The 25,649-nt window shown below is 41.8% G+C and overlaps 1 protein-coding gene across 2 annotated transcripts in view; it reads right to left on the bottom strand.

Annotated features, from left to right (window-relative positions):
- Window positions 1-19,724, bottom strand: part of LOC121949974 (cGMP-inhibited 3',5'-cyclic phosphodiesterase A-like) — a 92,757-nt gene extending 73,033 nt beyond the window's left edge. For both annotated transcript variants that reach the window (XM_042495856.1, XM_042495857.1), the window contains exon 1: window positions 18,169-19,724. In XM_042495856.1, coding sequence (XP_042351790.1) covers window positions 18,169-19,083 — 915 coding nt within the window. In that variant the 5' untranslated portion in view covers window positions 19,084-19,724. The remainder of the gene's footprint in view (window positions 1-18,168) is intronic.
- Window positions 19,725-25,649: the final 5,925 nt, after the last annotated feature.

Raw genomic sequence — 25,649 nt, 5'->3', positions numbered from 1 at the left:
GCCAGCATTGTAAACATACTGTATCCACGATTTGATTTAATCAACTGAAATTTGTGAAATGCCAGGGTTTTTTTCCTCTCATTACCACAAATTATGTAAAGGTTCGGTTACACCAAATTGTGATGTATCAGGTTTAGGAGGTGAAATCAGATTAGATGAAACACTATTATCTCCCACGGGGGGACTCGGTTCAGATTCATGTGGTAGCACAAAAAAAAAAAAAAACACTGAACGAACAAAAAAAACTTGATACGAAAGCAGAGGAATAACGTACTGAATTTTTTTTTTTTTCTAAATCCAGCAGTTGCTGGGTTATCAGCCACAAGAAAAAAAATCTATAAAAAGTGAACTGTTTACAATCACTGTTTAATTTGATATGCCAAACTCAATCTGGTCTCATCCCCAACTTGTCAAAAAATGACATTTGGTCAGTGGCCACTGACATCATACAAAGTTGCAATGACAGACTACGAGACTCACTGGGCAGCTGAACTATTTTATGCTCCATGCAACTGCCGTAGTATAGTATATAGTATATAGTACATAGTATATAACGTATGCATCAGGCGGGAAGGGAGCAGAACGGGTAAAACATACCCTGTATGTCATATGACATATATAACATAGGCCTATGTAACGTGATGTTACATTACATCAGCAACAAATGTTCTTATTTTAGGCCAAATCACAATGTGTTTTTCTAAACCTAACCACGCACTTTTAAAGTGTGAACCAAAGGAAGTAAACCTTAACGATCATAGTTTATTTTGAAAAGAGACTGTATGCATTAAGAAGCAGAAACTGTACATTTCCTATAAAGACTAGGGCTATTAAATGATTAATTTAAGTCATGATTAATTGCAGATTTTCAATAGTGAATCACAATTAATTGGGATTCAATTCCATTATTTTGCATTAAAAACATTTTTGAAGTCCATATTGACAAGGTAAAGCAGTTCTTATCAGATTGTCCGGATTGGGAATCAAATGACAGCAAAAAAACTGCATGGGACTAGCATAAAATAGGCATGTTCACTTAGATATTCTGAGGTCAAGGGACCCCTGTTAAATGGCTAGGCTGTTTTTCCATCGCCAAAATTTAGCCTAACTTAGTGTTTTCCAGTATCATCGCTCTGGCTTTAAAACTCAGCCCAGTACAGCCTCTTAAAGACTGGAATGCTGGCTGGTGATAAAAAAAAAAATCAATGCCTTGATTACAGACCTTAATCATATCACAATTAACGTGTCAATACTGACAGCCTTAGTAAAGCAAAGTTTGTTTTGGAAAGACACAATGTATGTAACGCGTAAATTGACATGCTGTCCCTGAGTGTTTTAAAAAACTGACAGTGGAGAGATCACTGACCAAGCGTTGGTATTTGAAGTGTTGTGAATGAGAATGCGTTGTCCTTGTTAGCAAGTGTTGCATATTTATTTTACACATTGGGCAAACACAAAGCAACATTAGCATTATTTGGAGACGTTTTTTTTTCTACCACCTGATGAATGTAATTTTAATATCCACTCCCTTTTAAACTCTGTTTTAATCCCTGTCAACTCATGATGGACCTTTTCAAACTTCCCTGTTCTGTGATTTACTGTTGTTAAACTTTTATGTATTCATATGTGATTTTATGTTGTTTTATTGCTGTTTTGTAAGGTGACCTTGAGTGTCCTGAAAGGCGCCCATAGATAAAATGTATTATTATTATTGTTATTAAATGCTCCACTATGTTCACTAGCTCGCCGTTAACTTTGTCTGTCTGCTGTTTGGTGCTGGGCAGGTAGTGTGCAGTGAGTTTTTGAAGGCTTTCCTGCTCCAGCTGCAATCTGTGGCAGAAAACAATACTGTGTAGCAGTGACAGTACCAAAACAGTGAAGAAGTGGGCCATAAAACCAAAACAGTGAGGTGAAAGATGCTAAAATGCTCCACTGACGGGAACTTGAGGGAAATGCAAAGTTGAGTGAAAGTGACTTTATAACTAGAAGCAACAACTTTCACATGCATGCGATCCCTTGTTAGCAAAAAAAATATTATAGCCACACAATTAAAATGATAAATAGCAATAAAGAAAGCACCAAAAGATTTGGTTTGCATTCTGTTGCGCTCCAGTGGGAATGCACGATGACCTGGAGCTGCACGATACCCAATCTCTAAGAACAAACACTATGACGGGCCCCTTTACATTTTCAATAAAAGGTGCAAATAGCAGAAAGATAAAGGCAGGCTATTGCACTGTAACACGCCTAACTAACTGACAGACCAGAAAGAAAGGCATTATGTAACGTCTGAAAGCGTCACAGTGATGGCAGAGAGGAGGAGGAGGAGATGGCCCCCAGCTGACAGGCAGGATGGAGCCAGTGGAGAACTGAGCGAGTGGTTCTCTTGGGCCCAACATCACTTTGTCTGCCTTACATCCAGCTTACGTAAGGTGAGCAAGGTAGCTGAAAGGCATACTGTAGGAGCTGCTTCAGGTGCTTTCTATCCCTTAGAGAAAACCCACCTGATACGGCCTAAATGACCCACTAACACCCTCCTGTTTGTCATGCTGTACCTCTTCTGCAAAGCGCACATGTTGACGACCACATCAGTTCACGCCTTTGCACAACCACAAATCCAAATGAGACCCGGCTAAAGTTCCTGTGCCGTTGATTCCTTTTAGTGGGTCTTCTTTAGTGGAAAATAAAGGCAGAGTAGAAAATGTGCACGCAGGGTAGGTGTGTGTCAGCGTGTGTGTGCGTGCGTGCGTGCAGGCTCATCTGTGCAACATCTGCTCAACCAGCCCAAGGCTCCTCGCCTCTTGAGAAGTGGGTCACGTTTCCCGATGACGTCAAAAGTCCTTCTGCCTCTCCAGTTTGTGGAGCTTTGCCAAAACCACCACATGCCATTCCTCGCCCTTATAATGGAAACGCTCTCTCCAAAAAGCCTTGATGAATCACCTGCCAAACCTCGCACAATTCTTAAATTTTAACATTGTAGTGGGTCTGACCATGACAGAGAGGTGATTATTCATGGAGGTAAAAGAAAATTAAGAAAATGTCATATTAGCTCAAGCAGAACAATAAGCAAAAAAAAAAAAAAAACAATAAGAGAAAGGTGCAGAATTACAGTGGATGTTAGTAGCACTGCTCTAGAAAGGACCAAATCTGCATTGTGGTCTCAGAGCCATCATTGTGATCCAGGATCTGAGGCTGCTAAACTGCATCGAGCCCGGAGATCTGACACTGAACTCTTTCCAGCGTCCATGGAGAGGACAGATCAGGGAAAGAGAAAAAAAAAAGCCAAGAAAAGCCAAGAAGAAAAGAGAAGAGGTGTCTACTACAGTAGGTGTAGAGATTTCATTTAAGCTAGTCCCGGAGGAGACGACGCAGGGATCACCAAGAGTATGAATGGAACAGCAGCTAATGGAAAACATTATGGAGAGGCAGGGGAGAAAAGAGGAACTCTGAAGCAGCTCAAGGCACATAACCATTAAAATAAAGTCTCTATACACCTATCCTAACCTCAATCACATTGTTGTGAGTCCCATTTTCAATGTTCACCTTCTTTTTACAACACAAGCTCCTTTTACACTGCCTGATCAAGGCTGGAATATTGTGCCTTTCTACCGCATCGCCGTTCTCTATATAAGGTATGACCACGGAAAGGGTGGACAGAGCGATCTTGCCTTTAAGCTGTCACAGCACCGAAACGGTGTCTGTATAAACAGGACAGCGGCTCCAGGAGGCTCCAGGACGACGGGTGTGACATTTTGATGACACCATGGGAGATTAAAAAAAAAAAGTAGCTTATAGCAGTTAGTGGCTAATTTAAATAAGAAGAAAAGTGGTCATAAATGTCCGCAAATTGGGAAAAGAATAATATTTCAGAGCTTCTCAACCTCCAAGCAGAGGATGAGATGAGCGGCCAGATAACAGAGATGTTTAATGATCGTAATTGCCATATTATGACATTGTTATTTTTTATAATGCGCTTCCAATGTGTATGCTATATGTCACACCAGAGGCGCTGTTGAAAATCACACACTGGAGCGGGATGATGCCACCATCACTTGTTTCTGTGTAAAAATGCAAAGGAGGCATTAAGAAGGGACTTATTTGCTGCCCTATAGTGTGATCAGTGTGTATGAAGAGCTACAGAGAGAGACTTTTTAGAAACAAACAGGATGTGGCCATGTGTTATCTGGGTGGCTGCGGATAGAGAACCATTTGAAGTTTTCTTTAACAATGCCACGCATCTTATCAACAGAGCTCACACGTGTCATGCCACGCTTTTTCTCACGTCTTGTTTAGCAGACCTAGATTTGACCTGAACCATGGTTTGGGCAGGAAGGGGTGCTTAGAACCAGCAGCCACTATCTCCACTACACAGGACTTGTCTGACCACACACACACTCACATGCATGTCAAGAAGAGCCCTGCTGTTCATAGCCATCGATTGTGGCCGAGTATAAACGGATGTCACCTACACAAGAACACGTCAGCCCTGACATCGTTTAGTGTCGCCAGGCAATGCAGGGTATAGCAGCAACAAATCAATGAGACCTTGCCTAGCCAGTCTGCTGGACTTGTGTGTGTGTGTTTGTGTGTGTGTCAGCATGTGGTTACAGCGTAGAAAAGATGTACTAGATGAGGTCACCACTTTATCATACCTCTCACGGACAAAAGGCTGAGGGCATGAGGGGAGTTTTGGGAAAACGGACTGAGGTCAGTCCATAACTGCTGCCTTTGTCTCACCAATTCTCTACCAGCTGAGCCCCGAGACTCACACTTTGAAACTGATTAATACACAGTGTAGTTGAACTGTTGTAAGTGTGGGAATATCTCGGGACCCTCTTGATGCCTTGTCCTCACCACGAGCCTTACAAGTGGATGTCAACTTGAGACGACATTCACTTTTAAAATTAAATATTTATCGCGCTTGACACATTGTGGCAGGGCTCAACAGCCCCAGCATTTACCCCTAAATATAGATATGTGCAAACCCGGAGAAAAAATTAGGAACACTGTGTGATTAAAACCTACAGTAATCCTTTTTCCCCTCGGCTGCTAATCGTTCAAAAACCACATGTTCCAGAATTCCACAAGCCACAATGCGCCAAATTCAGTGGAGTTTCTGCGATGACGCAGCTGGTGTCAAATAAAAGAAAGGTCATCAATGTGGAAAAAAATGGTACATGGACTGCACTTGTTTAGCGCCTTTCTAGTCTTCCGACCACTCAAAGCGCTTTTACACATTACATCCAACTACTCACACACACACTTATACACTGGTGGCCAAGGCTCCTGTACAAGGTGCCACCTGCTACTCTGTCAACCGTTCTTACACACTCACACACCGATGGAAAAGCCATTGGGAGCAATTTGGGGTTTGGTAATTTGTCCAAGGATACTTTGACATGCAGACTGGAGGAGCCAGGGATCGAGTCGCCAATCTTCCGATTAGTGAACAACACACTCTACCTCCTGGGCCACAGCCAACCCCAAAAAAGCTTCAGTATGACAGGCTAAAGGCTGTATGTGCAGACATTGCTAAAAAAGATGAAGCCCATATATTTTTAATTTTGAGCAGAAAAGAGATGAAGAGAAGAGGGATCCAACAAGGTGGATTTATAAGTTTTAACTAACTAACGAGGCCTCACACTTGCCATTAACTGAGGTGGAAAACATTAATGTTAGCATGGTGGCTAGTAATGACAGGGCAGCCGAGAATAACGCTGGCGAAGCTACTGTGACCCCCAGTGACTTTAACAACCACTGAAACCGGTGGAGGGAGAACATAATGATTTAATGTCTAGAGAGAACGATGGCATCAGAGAGATGTGAGAGATGACAGTATGAAGCAACTGACCTGCTACTTTATTGCTACAGACAAAACTACAATTAGCACCTGGTGCTTGTATGTCTCTGTGAACCCATCAAGTTACACTTACAGTTTACCCCCTGTAAACTACCCCCTGTAGTTAATGTCCTACATTAATAAGTGATTACGCACACACACCTCTCTCTATGAGGAATGATGTCAACAAACACAAATAAAAAAGAAACACTAAAATCGCAGATTAAAATTATTTCTAAAACTTACAAAAACAAACAAAAAAAACAGCTTACTGCTTTTTAATTTTGACTTCTTTCCCCATTCATTGCTATTTTTAATAAAAAACAAAAATAACTCATTTCCCTCAGCTGACCATAGGCAGTTTCTGTTTGCAGAGTGGATTCAGAAATGTGGCCAAAGTGCGACCGAAATAGCTTCAAACTATAAACCGAGCATCATAACCAGATTTCCAACATCGGTATTTGTTCGTACACGTCGTGTCCATAAAAGTCTAAATCATATAGACTCTGTACACCATGATGCAAATTCAGCACAGCGCTACAACTATACATTTCGCTCTTAATATCTGACTAATTAAAAGTGACTGCACAAAAACAGCCCTTAACCCAAACCCTGAGACTCTCGCCGCTGCAAGGGGTGAAATAACCCGACTGACAGACAGATGTACAGACAGATTTTTTTTTCTCTAACATATTTAGAGAGTAAAACATAGCACTGAGCAGGGAACAGCAGAAGCCTTGTTGGCTGCAGGGACAGACAGGCTCATGGCGAGCCAGTGAGGCAGCGGGCTGGACAGACGGGGAGGGCTCACCAGGCAGAGGTTACAATAACACATTTCCTCGCACCACGCCATCCAGCTAGACGGACATGCAGCCTGCTGACGGAGGGAAATATTTCTACACTTTGTACTCCACTACACTTGACTGACTAGTTACTTTACAGATCAAGATTTTACATAAAACAAAAGATCAGTTTATAAAAGATTAAACAGGCTTGGAGTATATAATAAGCTGTAAAATGAGCTTGACCTCAATGGCATATAACATGCTATTATATGTTTATGAATCAGTTATAATTAATAGTGTAGCCTGTATGTAGCCTTTTATATAACCGACGGGTCAATTGGCTGCATAACAAATATGGCTAATTTTGAAACAGTGAGTACACATTGCTGATAAAACTACTGCACTTTTAAAATGCATTACTTTTTATTGTAATAGAGCATTCTCCTATTTTTGTAATGCTACCGTAACCTAAGTGAAGGATCTGAATAATTCCTCTAGCTACTGGCATTTTGCAAATGATGTGCATGGCTTTCCAGGGATTATCACAAATGGGAATTTCCCAAAGTCATGTTTAAATTACCCGATTTGGTCGCAACAAACACGGCTGGAAATGTCCCAAAGTCTTGTTCAAAATACTTAGTTAGTTTGGTCACTACAAACACAGCTGGAAATGTTGTAACGTCTTGTTAAAAATGCCCGGTTTGGATGCAAAGAACACAGCTGGAAATGTTCCAACATCTTGTTATATTTAACTGCTTTCATTGTTTGTAGGTTCCGACCAGTGATCTGCCACTTGGCAACTTTCTCGCCTATTGGTGTTAAACCATCCGCCATCCCTTTCTTTTCCTAATGAGAAACTCAGCTCTTATAATAATAATAATTATGTCACTTTAGAAATGTTGATATAATAGATATGAAACGTACAAATGTAATATATCTGTGATTTGCAGAAACATACAATGCAAATATTATACTCTGATGACCAGACTGAAAACAGAGAGCTTGTAATGTTAAGAGGGAAATGTTTACTGCATAAACAAATTGAATCAAATAAAAGTATATGAAATAACCTGTCCAGTTGTAGCCATGAGTCACTAACCAGACAATGGATTACTAAATAAAAGCATGCATCAGTGAAAACATCCTTCCATGTCATGCTCCTGAAATAAATGATTAATTAATAGCTGTTTGGGTTTATTGGACAGTCCCAGTCAGAGAGGTTCAAAATGTCCCTGTGTGTTAAATAAATGATGGCAGCAGCAGTGACTGTGGCCTGCTTTGTTTCTAGTGGAGACACAATGGCCAGAGTGCACCTGAGGGACTCCTTGGACTTCCTCTCTGAATCCCGACACCAATCAAAGGCCATGAGATCAATTTTCGGAACGCCGTCCAAATGTGCACATGAAAATTCTGAGAGGGCATATTAACAATTGTTTCTTCCATTTGTTTTTAACACATTTTACTGACTGCGGCTATTTACGTCTAGGCCTACTCTCCCCCTTCTTGCTGCTTCTACCTCCTTCTCACAAACATGAACACGTACACACTCGCGCGCACACTTCCCGGGGCGATGTGAGAGTGTCTATTCATTCGGCAGAGGCCAGCTGCGCACCTGGTGACAGCCCAGGATGGTGGTGTTGGCTCAGGTCAGGGTGTGCGGGGAGAGGAGGGCTGGGAAGGGGAGGGATGGGTGAATGGGATCACAGGCCTGCCCTTCAGGGTCTGCTCAACCTGCACATTCCAGTTCATTTAGCGCTGGGGCAAGCACAGGAATGTCCCGTCATGTAAGAGATCACTGTCTTTAAGGTGGGCTCCTCGTGTGATTGAAAAGGCCCTTCAGGAGGATAAATAGAGATGAAAGCCAAATGTGCTGCGTTCAATTCCCCAAAGTGATGCGCTGTACCGGATACATACTGGCACCAATTAACCAGCTCATCCCTTTAAAGCTGCGCAGGTTACACACAAGTGCTTGTTTTGCACATAGAGCGCTGGGAATCAAACTTCAGTCCATTCTGTTATTAATAAAAATGAGTCATAAAAAAAGAAATAAAGATAAAAGCAGCCAAACCAAAATAGCAATACTAGCACCCATAAACCTTCCTATCCTTTAAAGAACAAAAACGTTGATATGATACGTTATTTTTTAGACATATGGGTCAAAATATGTCCATAGTTAAGTATTGAACACTGTCAAGTGCTGATAGTTGGGATTGAATGTTTTGATCAGGTCATTCAGACATTTCCTGCTTTAAAACATTTACCAATGTTAGACTGTATTTTATCTTAGCAAGACTCTTGTGCAGCTGCTGGAGCGATTTGGCTATAACGCCACCAAGAAATGACCAGCTGTTTAACATACAAAATCCTGTCTGACTCTATTTATTTGTAGCTGCTTCTCCCATTTTCTAGATCCAGTCTAATCCATGCACCGAAACCATCTGGGTGAGTTCAAGATGTACCTATTTAAGTATACATTTATTCAGTTACTAGAAACATGCCAAAAGTGCATTATTTCATTACCAAACAACCTCATCAAGAGCTTCCACAATCTTCTGAAAATGAGAAAGCCAAGACGGACACAGACGGAGAGTCAGAACAGCGGGGGGAGACCACCTGTGACAGACCACAGTACCTCCTCCGGTGCTGCACAACAAACACAACCATCAATTGAAGCGTGAATGAGCCGTACTGCTGCTGGAATATTCTGCAACTTTTTGTAAGCATTTCCTTGCGGTCCCATGTGTTCAGATGTGTAGTTTCTTTTTCAGTCACCTTTCAGACTGTCAAGCTCACTAATGTCTATGTCTGCATTTACAGGTCAGAAGAAGAAGTCATCCTATTTCCAGTAAGCTTATCATACTTTATTCATGTATTTATGACAAATCCCAATACATTCTCACTACCAGCGAATCAAATACAGCAGCTTGTCAGTGGCCCTACACTTTAAACTCTGGCCCTCTAGGTACCCCTCCAGTGTCAGTTTCAAACATGTCAGTTTCCATATCAATCTGTGCTGGTAACATGATTGGTAGTGTGACTCACCAAATGTTGTCTGTGACGATGAGCCTTCCATTGGCTGGCCCTTACACTAAGTTTTTTTTTTTTTTTTTTTTTTCCAAAATCCCCTTCACTGTGGGACATAAGAACAACCTCGGAGGTAACAACCGACATACCAAAATGCCAAGTTTTGATGAAGGTTCAAATCATGCAATGAGGCATACCTGCATACCTGTTCTTTTGGTGAATTGTTGTAAAGAAAGAATAACTTAACAACTTCTGAATGCACCTCCAAAAAAGCCCAGGCTCCACCTTGCAGGACTCTCATGTCTGATGTTGTTCTATTTTCTGACACAGTTGACCCACTTGGAGTTGATTTGCCATGTTTCGAAACATCTCAAGTCAAAATCATTTGACAGCGTGTCTCATACAGATGGTGAAGGACCACTGATCGAGCTGCCATATCTGATGTCCTGGGAGTGAGAAGAGGTTGCAAATTAAGCCCCCAACCAGTCCTGGCAATAAACACATCCACCAATGCAGCCGATCATGTTTAGACCATAGACTGTATAAAATTGAGGACGTAGCTACTGTGACGTCACCCATTGGTTTGTGGACTTCAGTTTTTAAAGCATCAAGTTCTGCATTTTGGCCTTCACTGTCTTGTTTTTTTTGGAGCCAGAGGTGACTTATCAACAAGAGTATCGTTAAGCTAACACTGTCAAAATGATATAGTATTGGCTATGGTATTAAAAATTTTCAAACAAAACCCATCCCTTTTCACTCATACACCTAATGTATGCACATATGCAAATTAATCCACTTCTTCACACACAAATACACTTTCTCTTCTCTTTCTTTGCCTCACACACACTCACGCACAAAGCACACACACACACACACACACACACACACACGCACTGTACGCTTACACACATTTGTGCCAGGAACATTCTGTTCACCTCCATCACTGAAATAGTCTGTCTCTTATGGTAACACAGAAAACTTGAGTGACATAATTGCCCTCGTCTAGAGCAGAAGAAGAAAGTACAACATGTAATCTGCCCCTCAACACGTGCAAAAAAAAATCTATAATTCACTTCAGATTCTACTATTCTATTCAAATGTGAGGCAGTTATTAGGTTCCTGAGGTGTTAATATGTGTGCTGTGTGTCAGGACTGGAGGCCTGTGCCTGTCTAGCAGTTCCAGCTGCGTTGGGTTGTGTCTGTGGTTTGAGGCCCTCCGTGTTTCTACGAGCGGATTCAACCTCTCAGCCTGCAGCAGCTGGCAGCCATCAAGCTGCTGGCAACACACACAAACACACACACACACGCTTACATGCACACACATGCTCACACAGACGTCCTTCCATAATTTCCATGGTAATCAGTAGGGAGCCAGATCGTGGTTGTGCCAGAGGTACGGAAGAGAGGAAAGAGGGGCACTCAGCTTAGTCCTGGACCTCTGGTTTGGTTGGCTTAGGTGATCAGAGACGCGGGGCAAGAACCAGGATATGAGCTGCTCTTGTTGCTGTAAATGCAAGTAATGAAGGAATTGGACACAGATGGGTGAGCAGTGTAGTGCAGAATTTAAAGGATAATTCCGCTTTGTTACAACTGGGATCTTCATTTCTGTAGTTCTGCAGATTGCTGCTATCGTTTATGAATTTTTCCTCACGCACTTAATGGTTTAGATCTAGGAACAAAGACACATCAAAAAAAAAGAATTCGGGGGGGCAACTAAAAGGCGGTAGAATAATCAAACAGGTTTTAAAGGAATAGCTCTACATTTTGAAACATTCTATATATATTGTTAAGGCTCATGTTATTGATTATTTTAGTAATCAAGTATTTTATTGATTGTTCTGGTGATTATTTGAGTAATTAGATAAGAAATATGCACACTCAGCATTTTTTAAATTATATTACTTTTGCTATATACAAGCGCAATATAATATACAAAAGAGACAATATGCCAGGTCTCTTTAATGAACAACTAATTTATGTTTTTTTTGAAAAATCAACATTTTTATGGCTTAAATTGCAATATCATCTGTCTGCAGTGTGCACTAAAACAGTTAACAAATCAAATGATGCATCTGCAGCTGAAGAAAAAAACAATTCTGATGCAAATTAATTTACTATGTTGAAGGGGTGCCTACACCTGCTGATTCTACTCACTGCGACACTGCACAATTTCTAACTCTCGCTTTTCTCTTTCTCTTGCGTTCCATTTTTTTCTTTCCCAGCAACGTTTTCCATCAGCATAAAGTTTTATAAAGCTGTCCAAAAACACATGTCAGATTTTTTCACCTGTGATTCCATTGTTAGAATTACAGGTGAGGTAAGGTGTGTATAGGAAGCTTGTTAATCATTATCCGATCAAAATCAACGTGCACCGAAAGACATCACAAGGACCAGCTAGTTTGCACAAAACAACGTCATAAGTGGAGCTATATTAAATAGGAAGGTTCGTGTCACAATCCGTGTTCATTTACAAGAGGAACATGATGCCAGAGAGCATCTCTCACTGCAAAACATGAGACAGTAGCCGGGAGGGGAAAAAGTGAGAGAAGACTGTCATCAATCGAAGGCGTCGTTACCTCATAAAATGAAAACAAGAAATGCAAAATAGGTCGCCATAGGTACTTTAGCAGCCATTAATACATCTGAGCTGTCTACCTTTGTGGGAAAAATGTGTGTGTATGCAACCGAAGGAGCGTAAGAGATAAAGTCTATGCAGATCCAATATTTGGAAATCAATATGTGGTAAATCCACAAGGTAAACTATATGCCTCAAGGACTTTTTGTAATCGAGTTATTCGAGTTACTCGAAGAATCATTTCAGCCCTTCTCTTTCTGCCATCACGCCCCCTAAATCCTACACACTGAATCCTTAAAAGAATCAAAACAGAATGTGCTTGTGGTTAAACACTTTTTAATACTTAAAACTTGAAACCATATTTTTAAAAATGGAAGAACGTATAAAATGTCTGACAGGCAGTCAAAGAGGACAGAGATGTGTATGTGCAATACCATAAATAAGCAAATGTACACAGTATGATAACCGTCAGTTTTCAGTTTCATTGTATACCACTGCAACCCCTGTTACCATAACAAATTGAAATGTTTGCCAAAGTACTAAAATAAGACCCAGTTTGTAAAACAAAACAACAAAAAAAAAACCAAATCATCCTTTAAACATCAGAGAGCTGGCCATCGACACACTCTGTCCAGAACATGTCTGTTTGGTGAGACAAAAAAACATGTGGGCACCAAGCTTTTGTTTATGCCACCACAGACTAAAACCTAGTGTAATGTGGCTTCACGCTGGGTAGCCAACATGGTGGAGGTAACACATACAAATCTGGAGCGCACGCATGCTTAGAGTCGCTACACCGCATCAGTCAAAGGCAAGACCCTTCCACCATTCAGGGGGGTAAGAGTAAGCCTGCTGTTTTGCCTGGCTACTAAACAAAACCTCCAATGACCTACTTTCATTCCTACCCCGATTCTTCCACCCCGTGCCTCCTCACACATGCACAGCGCAGCTAATACACTGAGACTGAATGGGGATTGAAAGTGTGAAGTGGATCGCCCAATCACAAGACACACAACCCCATGCTGATATGAGTTTCCTTTACAAATGCAGGGGGAGGCTTTTGATGAGACTGTTTCTAACCCAAAGGCCAGTCCAGTAAAAAAAAAAGAAGTAAAGAAACATCATATCCCACGAGGCTTTGTGTTTAGAATACAAACAAGCTGTTTGGGATGAGAGCGCGCAGTGGCCCAGTGGTAAATCACTGCCCTACAGGCTATCAACAACCTCCTTCATCCAAATCACAATTCAATTATGGATGGTGCAGCAAAAATAGAGTAACAGGAAACATTTACAACGGCAACAGTAATTGTGTTTGGATCCCATTCCACAGGAAGTCATTACCATAGATTTCAAGAATATCTTTATCATCCAAGTTAAGAAAGAATTTCCTCCTCTGGTTGGGATAATATTTGTGTTGGTGTCAGTGCGAGGACAGAGAGCAGAGCGCTGTGAAGAGTGGTGGAGTCACACACAGAGCAGGGAGTGGCTCTCCCCTAAAGAGAATCATCCAAAAAGCAGCTCGCTAATGTCCTCCACCCTCCTCGGCTAATCAGCTCAAACTTCTGCAGCCCAGGTATTGAAAAGCATTTGACGTGCACTGGCAGACTGCGCTCCTCGGCATGGGAGGAAGTTCTGTGACAGTGCTGATGTCTGCTGCAGGAGAACCTTGGACTCAAATTTCCTTACACATTGTGAAAAGCGATCCACACCACAAGTCCACACCTCTTCCTCCAGTTCAATATCCCGAGCTGAAATACAGAAGGCCGGCCTGTCATTTCGTATTAATCCAAGAAGAATCCAACAGAGGCTCCCACTAACCGCGATCAGATCAGCTGATAATGACTTTCTTTTATTACGCTCATGATGGGAAGGACGACCCCTGCATTGCAAAATGCACCTTCTTAGTGAGCTGATAGACGCTGGCAGCCAATATGTAATCAAACGGAGGGAAAATGGCTGTTTATTAAATCTACAGTTGTGCCTTGGAGCGTGGCTTTGGCAGCGAGGCAGAGGGCAACATGGAAGCTTTAAGGCTGGCAAAAAGGAGAGGAGACAGAGGGATTCCTCTTTGCTCTATTTATTTTCTGAATAAACTGTTTTTACGCAGTGACTATCAATCTGAAGGGCCTTTATATAAGACTTCGAGGTCTGTGGGAGATGCTTAAAGAAAAACAAAGTTAAGTATCAACTGTAAGCCTTCCTCCAACCTCACACTATTCTTCAAACACTTCAGATGCACATCACTAATGCAAACACTGTCAAGTCAACAAAGTGCAGACCCCCCCCCCTTCCATCATACAGCTTCTTCAAAACATCATAACTTTGTTGAACGCAGCAAAAGAGCAGAAATGTTAAAACGTCATTCAGCCTCTTGAGGTGAGCAGCTGTACCTGGAAAGTGACGTCCATGTGAGCCTTTGTTTTGTCCTCCAGACAGTTAGTTAAGACACTTCATGCTGCCAGACATCTCTGCTGTTCCCATCACCATGTGGCAGTTGCACTGTGGCCCCCATACGTGCGTCTGACCCCCCTGAAGGAGGCCAGAGCCCCGTGTGAGTGAGGTGATGACTAGTGTGGGTCAGCATTGGCTTGTTTACACATTACAGACCACACAGACAAGACACGGTTAAGGCAGCATATGTACGCCATGTGTGTCTCAATTACAGGCAGGCCATGGCTGCTCAACTGCTTAGCACCTTCGCCAGAGATTAGAGCGGATGGTAGAACTCTCAGAAAAATCGATAATATTCTTAACTTGACTTTCACACACTATCAGGACAGTCTGACAGTTTTTGTGTCCCACAACAGAAACATGTAATAGAGATCATCTCTCAGCAGAGGGCTCCAGCCAGGCTGAGGTGACGGAGAAGGGGGGAGCCACAGATGTTTTGCGTCTTTGTATGATATCGTCTACTTTGTTTGTCTGGTAGCGCCATCCCACTCAGCTTTTATTGGGACACTGCCGCAGGCAGGAAAAAAAATCAAAAGCAGACAAAAACGTGTTAATTGCTGTAGTTGCATCAATCTGAGCTGTTTACGACTAATGTCTCGATTTTAGGGCTGTTTTTATTGTTCTCTGAGTAACTCCATCTTGAATCCCTTAAAGTAAAGGAGTCTGAATCCAAATATAATGGCATTCATCCTCTTGGGGTATTTTTTTTACACATTCTGTGCTTTTGAAATAGCACATTGCTGCGACTGAAAAGCACTGAATTTATTGCAGCTTGGTTGTCTCTTACCAGAATGGAAACACTACTGTGTGAAGCGGGGAAAAAAAAAATATTTTGACTTTTTTCTGTCACCTATATACAGTTTCCTTCTTGTCATTTATGCACGGTCATAGAGAAGCTATGAGATTTTAGATAAATGGTATAATTTTATAGATTTCTGGGTGGGTAGGTGGGCGTGATGGGGAAATGTTGCACCCAATATTTATAACACGTGCATTTGCACCCCCCCCCCTCCAAATAAATGTCATTAGCAGAGGACTATTATTTTGGCCAAATTAAAAGCATTTACACCATAAAATGATGCAAACAAACAAAAAATAAATATCCCACAAATGTTCATTAGCCCCCCCGAAATGTATTTATGAAAAATATAAATAATCTGTTACTCTATGACAGGAGCACACACACTGCTGTCCAAAACTATTTTTAGCAACTGTAATCGCAATGATAAATAAACTTAAGAAATTGCCATTATTATTATTTCAACTGATGTGTAATGCAGCGCTGCGTGAGGTTTGTCCAAGTGGTGTTGCCATACTCCTGCAGAACACGGCTCACAGGCGTATTAAGTTAACATTGATGTCTTTACAATATATGTCAGATAACCCGTGGGAAGATTAAGTGTGAATAATTTATGTTGCATAGAGTATACTGTATAGCTGTAACTGCTTAAGATAAATAATATAATATAACAGAAAATATGTGCATATTGCAGAAAATAGGTGCATAAAATTCACCAGAATGCAGGAAATTGTTTGATGCTCAAATTTTCTGGATGTGGAACTCCAACCCCTTGTTGACATGAAACCCGCACCCTTGACTTTTTTTTCTAATGCAATAATGACAAAAAATATATATAAACAACAGCATATACTAAATGTATTTCTTTTTTTTAGAAAATAAACACTTGTAAGACAGAAAAAATACATGTTTCTTTCCATAATTTGCAGCATAGCTCTTCAAAAGACAGCAGAGTGTAAAATAATCTGACATCTGTGTGCACGCCTTTTCTCTAGCCATACAGTAACTATTCAATATAAACAACACATCAAGCCATCGTCCAGCTCATCACTTATTCGTAAAGAAAGATGCATCCTCACTCCATCTGTGCAGCAAACCAACTCCTGTATATAACATCAGTAATTATTGACATTTGATAAAGCTTCAGCTGAGACGTCAAACTGAAACCAGAGAGGAAAAGTATAAACTGTAAAATATCTGAGAGTCTTTTCATATCCGTTTTGTGTATGTGCAGGAGTGAGTGAGCGTCACCACAAAGAAAAACAAACAAGCACAGTACAACGCTAACTAGCCCTGAGAGCTGAGGGCATCTTTCAAGTGGCCGGGCCGACAGTGCAGCCTCTCATCTCCCTGCCTAACCACACTCACAGGTCACAACGAGAGCTTTGATCACTCCAAAAAGTCTGGTTCCCATTCACATACTCAGCATGCTCATTGATTTTCCATAAGGAGGGCTGAGGAGCTGATATGAGTCCTCCTGAATGAAGCCCCCCTTCCTTTTAACACAGGTATGCATGTGTATCGGTATCAGAGGAGGTTTAGGAGTCAGAGCTGCTACATTCCTGAAGCTGAAGGACAGAAAGCCCTGATAAGTGATGAGGAGTGAGATGTATAAAAATCCAGGACAGAAAGATAATAACGCATTCGTCAGTATTGTGGTAGTGGCTCAGAGATCATCTGGGAAGAATGTTTGACATAAATAATTAGGGACGAGATGAATCATTGAAATCGTGTCCTCAGCTTCCCTTTCTCATCAGCACTTCAAGGCTGATTCTAAAATAGCCCCCCTTCAGCAACAAAATACCAAATTTGGTACTTTATTTTCAAATGACAGAGGAGAGCTACACTTGCAGCTGTACTGTACATATACACATCTACATGAATGATTCACCATTGACGGATGCAAGGATTCCAGAGGAATGGCTTAAAGGATTATTTCAGAAAAAGACAACATATGATTGCTTATATTAAAAATGTAATTTAAATTAGGTGTTCTTTAGCAGTTACTGTTACTGAAATGGTAAAGAAGAAAAAATATTGTAAATTGATATAATTTCATATATGCCTTTCAATGGCTGCAAGTGGCTACAGAATATGAGGAGACATCAGCCCAAATATGATCTGAGCAGATCAGAGCAACAACAACAACAACAACAACTGAGCAAAGAACAAATCACATCCAAACAAACAGGAATATCCACACTGCAGTGTACAACAGGAGCATGACATGTAAACACACAATAAGAAAATACAATTTTAAAAAGTTAAATTAAACAACACTGCCAATATTAATTCTAATAATATAATAGAAATAATAAGTGTATTATTAATATTATTATTATTGCTGTTGTTGTTGTTGTTGTCATTGTTGTTGATGATGATGATGATGATGATGTTGTTGTTGTGTTACACTACACATGACATACATAAAATAACCTCAAGATTATTTGCATTGCTTACTGACATAATAATAATAATAATAATAATAATAATAATGATTATAATAATGGTTATAATAATAATAACAACAATGCAAATTAAAATTAGAGTCACGCTGTAAAAGGGCAACAGTGTTTATGTTGTTGCCATTTCCCTGCTCCCTCCTTTCTCCCCTTCGCCTCAAACACAAAACTCGTCACTGAAAGCAGAAAACAAGCCAGTAACAGAAAAGTTAAACGGGGCAGAAACTTCTTACCTGGTCCCTCTGGATGCATGGCAGAGAGGTCCGGCGATGGGACTTACTGTTGGACTGACTGTGTGCCATGTCTGAGGCTATCACAGAACTGGACCTCCTGCGCCTTTTAAATACAGGGATCTCTTCCCTGGCTCCAGTCACGGGGGTGCAGCCCTCCTTGTGTCTCCCTTGGTTGGGAAGGAGCTTGTCAGCATACCTCGCCAGCAGGATGCCCAGCACTCCAACCAGGTACGCTACGTACGGTCTCCAAGTGGCCCGTACTTTGTGCAGCGAGAAGAGTGAGATGGTCCTGACCAGGCTTATGAAAAAGATCACAGATATGCCCTGATTCAGTCGTGCTACCATGAGTGCGCCGGTGGCCACGCAGATGAGCACGACCACGACTGCTGTCGTGAATGAAAACAGCTGCTCATCTGTCCCGTCCAGGAGAGTCCACGCCGCTGCTTCGCCCAGGTGGCACAAGGTTAAGAGGGAGAGGGCGGTCTGGATTAGAACTCCGCAGCGGATTAAGTAGACACCGACCCAAAAGAAGGCACATACGAGGGTGAACAATGGGGAAACAACACTCCAGCAAGTTTGCAACAGCTCCGCCGCGCAGCCTGAGACGAAGTGAAGGGGAGACGATGAATGCGAGAGTCTGTTGTCAGCGCTGCTGCTGCTGTTGGCTTCAGCTTTCCAGTCTGCACATTTGACCAACAGAGCGAGAAAAACCGAAAGCGACCCCACGCACACCGCACTCCGGAGTCTCTGGAAACTCCATATTTTTTTGAACATTAGCCTCACCCACGACTCGTAATCTCGGTCACGGCACAGTGGGATGACACATGTTTTCACATAACCATTGCGATCCGGTGCGCTTTTTTCATGAGTGCTGCTCTGCGCACCGGTGCTGTCAGACTCTGCAGGCATCGCCATCACTCATGGCAGATATGAAGTATGAGGAAGTCTATAATGCATCTATAGCAGTGTGGTCATGGGACAGGACATGAGTTAGTGACAAAACAAACATCATTTATTGTACTCATTGTGAAGGAGCACAGCCAATACGCGCCGATGCGTCTCCATTTACGCATGGAGATGTGCCGCCACTGAACGCCTTTTCCTTTGTTTTTCCAGGTGCGGGCTGAGAAACTGCTGCCCGAGACAGCATGAAAGAAGACCGAATGACAGAGTAACTCAGATGTTATTCAAATCTAGGGCGCTGCTTCTCTGCTGCACACACGCGTCCTGCTTTGCCCTCCTTTGTGGAGCGCCGTCTCTTTCTCTTCAGCTGTCCTTCCCTTCGCTCTGTAGCTCCACGGCCCGGTCCGTGCAGCAAAACATCAGTCCCGTTCCGTGACCATCCAGCGATAAAACGCGCTCTCTGAGTCCATTGTTTGACCACTTCCCGGTCTCTGCCGAGACGGTAGAGGCTCTCCTTGGTACTTTCGAGGATAAGCGCTGCTGAGGAATTTGAGCAGTTTGAACTAGTGTCCGTCAGGTTATTCCTCGGCGTTTTTCAGGGGCAAATCTGAAGTGTTTTGTCACCAGCTCTCCAACCAGCCGCGAGTCTCAGCTCATTCACACCCCCGAGTTCCGATTCCTCGCAGGGAGTAAGATATTGCAGCGGCAGTGAAACCCCCAAATCTTTTCTCAGCCAGCCCAGCAGGCGTTGTCCTCATTAGATCTGACTTATGTTTAGATTTGATTTCTCTCGAACATTTTTCATGCTTCATTTTGTTTTAAAAATCTGAACTTGTGTTTTTTTATTTAAACAGCAACAAAACCTGTTTTTGCATAAATGGGGTTGACCTATATTTTCCCATTGAGTTCCTCCCTGAATATGTGTTAGGGAACAAACATTTCAGGGCATGTTTCATCTCAGTGGTTGCATTTTGATTTGTGGTTTTGGTGGCCAAGCCAACCACAGGCCTTGAAACTATCTTCACATTAATACATCATTAAATGGAGAGCAGTGGGGTGTCCAGTAGCTGATCTGGTACAGCGGGTGTCCCATGTACAATAGCTGCCTTGCCACAGTAGCCACGGGTTTGACTGTAACCTATGGAGTCCTTTTTTCCCTCTGTTCCCCTGTTTTTGGGGGCAGTTTTTCCTTAATCATGGGTCAAAGGACAGAGGGATATCATATGCTGTAAAGCCCTCTGAGGCAAATTGTCATTTGTGATAATGGGCTTTAGAAACAAAATTCACTTGACTTGACTTTGCTGAATGTCATCCCCTCTTTCTCCCACTTTCACACTTAACCTGTCATGTCATAATAAAGAAAAAAAAATAAGTACAATATAATAATCTATCTGGGGAGAAGTAGGGCGTCCAGTTGCTCATCTAGTACAGCGGGTGTCCCATGTACAACGGCTGTGTCCTTGCCACAGCAGCCACGGGATCAACACCAGCCCCTTGCTTTATGTGCTCCCCTGTGTCTCCCCCTTTCACGCTTAACCGGTCCTATCATAATAAAGGTGAAAAAACCCCAAAAGTCATCTTTAACTGGGGAGAAGTGAGGCATCCAGTAGCTCATCTGGTAAAGCGGGTTCCCCATGTATTATGGCTATGTCCTTGCCACAGTGGCCACAGGTTTGACTCCAACCTGCAGCCCTTTGCTGCATATATTCCTCTCTCTCTCTCTCCCTTTCATGCTTCACCTGTCTTATCACAATAAAGGCGAAAAAGCAAAAAATAATCTTTAACTGGGGAGAACCCTGTCAACAGAAGTGGGACCTCCTCATGCTATTTTGCCATGAAATTCCCAGAATAGTCCCGTGGTTGCCCTCTAGCTTGACTCCTAAGGTCCCCACTGAACCAGGTCATTGAAATATTCATCCCTCTTTAAGTGTCGCCGATGACGTGTTGCATCACAGTGGAAGATCTCTATCAATGTTTCAGCATGCAAATCTTCCGTGCGCACAAGTACATGTTTTCACAGTTCAGCAGGCACACGTGTGCACCCTCAGATGTAACGCTCTCACATGGGATCACACCCTCGCACATATACAGACATCTACAGCGCATGTGATCTCATGTTTACTGATGCACAAACAAAGGAGCTGACGTACATATGTAGTCAGTCTGTCTTTCTTGATTCCATAACTCCTTTTTTTTCTATTTCTCTCACACACCCACACTTTTACACTGTACATTTCACCCCGAGGCTTTTCAACATCTGGTCTTGTCACAGCATCTAAATGAAGACGGTGTTCTGCTCCGTCATGCCATCTTCTTGCATTTGCAGCCCCACGTCCTTCATTAATTTATGGAAATCCTGCAGCCTTCAAAACACAGAAGCAGCATATTTAGCAGGACTCATGCCTGAGATGCTGATGCTCTTGAAGTCTCGGGGCCTCTTGAATCCTCTCTCTACCTGTGCTCATCCCCCCAGGCTGAGACAGGTCAGCAAGACTCTTTCTATCTGTTGGTGTAGACGGAGTCCTGTGTATCCCTTGTCAGTTGTGATTAGCTGGAAGCACGGGAGGAGAAGAAGCGCTAACAGGGAGCGATAGGAGCAGGAGGAGGCCAGGTCCTGTCCATCACCTCTCAGCACATGTTCGCTGAGTGCCAGACAGCCCTTTCAATGCAGTGTATCACACGGGACAGCTGCCGGCTCCGAGTGTGAGCAGATTTTTGCGACAACAACTGTTTTTTTCCACCTTATCAAAGCTCATGAAAAACTTTTCTTTGGAAGAGTTGAAACAATACCGCTTCATCTGACTGGTTTATTTCAGGGATGGCAGGAACAGAAACATTCCCTTTTTACAAACAGAAGATAAGAGCAAGACAAAGGAGAGAGGAGATGAAGTCAGCCAGGAAACAGGGATATGAGAGCATTCATTTTTCTTGTAGGATACTGTGGAGCACTCGTGTTGTGACATCATGGAGGCAAATCCATCATGTTAGGAGCTAAAGGTAGTCCAAAATAACTCTATCTGTGTGTGGTAATGTTCTATAAAATGACACAGATTATGTTATAGGCTGGAATACAAGAGAAAAAAAAATTACAGTTATGCCAGATGTGGAATATCTAATAACACCCATGTTATCCAAGGTGAAAGCAAACAGCTGTCCTTGTTTCCCTGCAAACTCTCAATGGCCAGGAGGAAGGAAAGTTATCATAATCTGCATCTTTCCCCTTTCACTTTCCGCGACACATGGAGATGAATCACTGCAGTCCTCAGCAGCCGCAGCATCTCCAGACAAGATCATTGTGAATTTTCCAGTTTTCTCGACAAACACGTCTAGAGGCCACTCTGAATTACCCGTAAGAATTTTAACGACTGGAGAATGCACACGTAACAGTCTTACCCTATTTGGCAATGTCACGGTCCATTGTAAAAGAGGAATCTTTTTATGAGGAGCAATTCATCAGACATCTGGTTTGGATGTTGCATGGGGGGGGCAGTCATCTGATTGAACTCTGTGACCTCACTTAGACCCATGCTGGCCTCTGGGACTGCTGCTGACAGATCTGATGTATACTCAGGAAGTGTGAATGTCCCGCAGAGTTGTTTACCAGCTGACCACTCCATCCTACAGCCACCAGGCTATATGCTATACTCATTGTAAATACTTGTCAATAATCTTAAGGTTCCATATATGAGATTTTGAACATCAATAGCAAACAATTATTTGCTGTATTAAGATATAGTGGAGTAATGGCATCCTTAGCAGAGATTGAATTCATGCTGCCAGGGCCTCTCATAATGGGGGGGAAGATTTGGGGGGCCCGGGCACTACGGGGAGCCCATGAAGGCCAGCAATAGTGGTAAGTTCATCCTTTATATATATGTATGATTTTTAAAATTTTGATCCAAAATATTCCACATTGCTTATTAAAACAACAAAAATAAATGCTGCATACGTGAACGTAGCTTATTTAATAATGAAACCCTCCTCCCCTGTTTGAGGGTTATTTTATTACACAACTAGTGGGACAAAAACACAGGCTGCTGGCCACACGACATGAGAAATTTACAGATCAAAACCAAGCTTCCAGGAAGTGTGCCAGGCTCTGAAGAAAATTTTACATAGTGGCCAAAAGTGAGACTACACGTCCATATCCGTCATGTGATGCTATGGGGCCCAGAAGGACTTTTTCCCATAGACTTACATTGGGAAAGACACATCCATAAATCAGTGGATACATTTTGTGAGCGTCTAAACTTCCGTGAAATGACTCCTTTCACAATCAAGATTTAATCCATTCAGTTCGATAACATTTGGAAAGTCTAAAAGAACCACAAGATCAAAATTATTTGATTGCGTATACTAACTATAGATCGAGAACAGCCATCTGTTTGGTTTTGGCAGAAACTGAGACACTTTGGCAGGAAACGTAATGAGACACAAAAAGCAGATTGAGCTATCAAATCTTGGATCATCTATAGATTATTGTAGACATAAAATACAGTGTGAATCAGAATTGAAAAACCAAAGAAGAGAAGAGGAAAAAAAGAACAAGTGAGTGGCTGAATGGAGTGATGGAAACAAGTTTGCATTGTGTTTGGCACTTGTGTGCAGAGTGAGATCCATCACAGAGTGTTTACCAGCCCTCATGGCTAAGTTTCCACTGAGGTGTGCGCGCGCACACGCACGCACGCACGCGCACGCACGCACGCACGCACGCACACACACACACACACACATACGAATGCCACCGCCATCATATACACTGACATGCACGTGCACACACTTCCTGACATTCATTTATCCGCCCATGTGTTTGTACACACAGTTGTCCATAGAACAGGGGAAATACAGGCTCAACATTGAGGACTCAACAAGCTTCCTTTCTCATCAGAAACACAGATTTGACCTGACGTTGTTACCTAAACTGTAATTAGTCCGTGCTATCTTGTATTACACAATCAGGGCAAAAATGAAGCAGAAACCTGCAGCGCAGCCAACTGCAATATGTATAAGCCCGGGTCAATGATTTCAACATCTGCCAAACTGTTCCCATCAATATTACAATTTAAATCATGTACAATCCAGGGGTTCATTGGCACAAGAGAGCTCTAGGATTTAGATGTCTAGATACAATTTTATGAATCCTATATCTAATGACATAAAATGCTCAAGCCACAGATGATGAGACAAAGCCAATACTATCAACCAAAACTGTAATCCTGCCTCTGCTTTAATGACAGACACAAGAATGAGTGATCTAAAGCTGCAACCATGAAGCGTTTAATCAATAACCAGAACATTTATCTCTCTTTATTATGATAATCGATTGATCAGCTCTTAAGCAAACCTGCCAAAGATGCTTTTCTTTGTCTTACATGACAATAAACTGAATACATTTGGCAACAACACGACTGATGACACCACCATGCACTTTAGGAAGTTCCAATAATAATAGGACCAAACAAAGACTCCATCAAGAGAAACAGAACTGCAGCTGAATCAATACTGAAAATAATCCGCTGCTTGCAGTCCATACAGTCTTCCTCTGTTGAGAGGGAAAGGATCTGTCTGACTCCTTCCTCCTGTGTTTGTTTGTAAATAAAATCTCTGACTCTCAGTATGTCTGGTGACGGCAGGCATACTGCATCTAAAAGAAGGGCTTTAAAATGTCAGACTTAAACAGGTGTCTACATACAGCACATGCATATGCAAACTAACACAAATAAGCAAACATTGACAGATTTTTTTTCTTAATTGTTGCTCAGTTTCATGGCAGAAAAAGTGTCACCGCCTGAATATTCCTCTGAAATTCCCTTCAACCAGTTGGACACAAATTCTTCACTAAAACCCGTGCTAATTAAATTCTCCTGGCAGCTCTGATTAACAGCAAATGGAAACTGTTTGATCTCTCGAATTAAAAATATATTTGTAGAAAACATTACTGAACACCTAAACAAGTCGACAAAATTTGCACACATTTGCTTCAAGAGAAATCATTATCGTACTAATGGCTGTTATCTAATAAAAGGTTATTTAATAAATGGCTGCATATTACCTATACATATAGTCTGTGGATGAATGTACCACTTGAGGACAATTTTAAGATATTTGAATTTTACTTAACATTTTAAAACTTCTGCTTATTTAAGATTCTACACCATTAAATTCATTAAGAGAAATATTAAACTCCACCTATTTTTTTGACAAATATATTAACAAGATATATTTCAAATTTACACTATTTTACCTAAAAAAAACCCCACACATAATAGGCTCAAAAAACATGATACATTGCTAGTAAACTACCTGGCATTGTGCAAAATAGTTCAAAGCATAATTCTACCACCTACAACAGTAAAATGCTACTTACACATCAATACATTGGTAATAATAATCCAATAATAAAACTGTAAAACTTACAGAGGTGTGGGGCCTTTACTTTTACAGCATGTGGTATTGCCACATTTACTTAAAGAAATGGTTCACCTACAAAATGATCATTTGTATATCAATTACTCACCCCGTGTTATGCTGAATTCATGTAGCAAACTATGTTTTTCTTGCATTCCCCGTCTGTGAAT

The sequence above is a fragment of the Plectropomus leopardus genome, chromosome 11 (assembly GCF_008729295.1).
Source record: "Plectropomus leopardus isolate mb chromosome 11, YSFRI_Pleo_2.0, whole genome shotgun sequence".
Taxonomy (NCBI): domain Eukaryota; kingdom Metazoa; phylum Chordata; class Actinopteri; order Perciformes; family Serranidae; genus Plectropomus; species Plectropomus leopardus.
The sequence above is the reverse complement of the archived record's forward strand: the minus strand, read 5'-3'. Positions and strand labels throughout refer to the sequence as shown.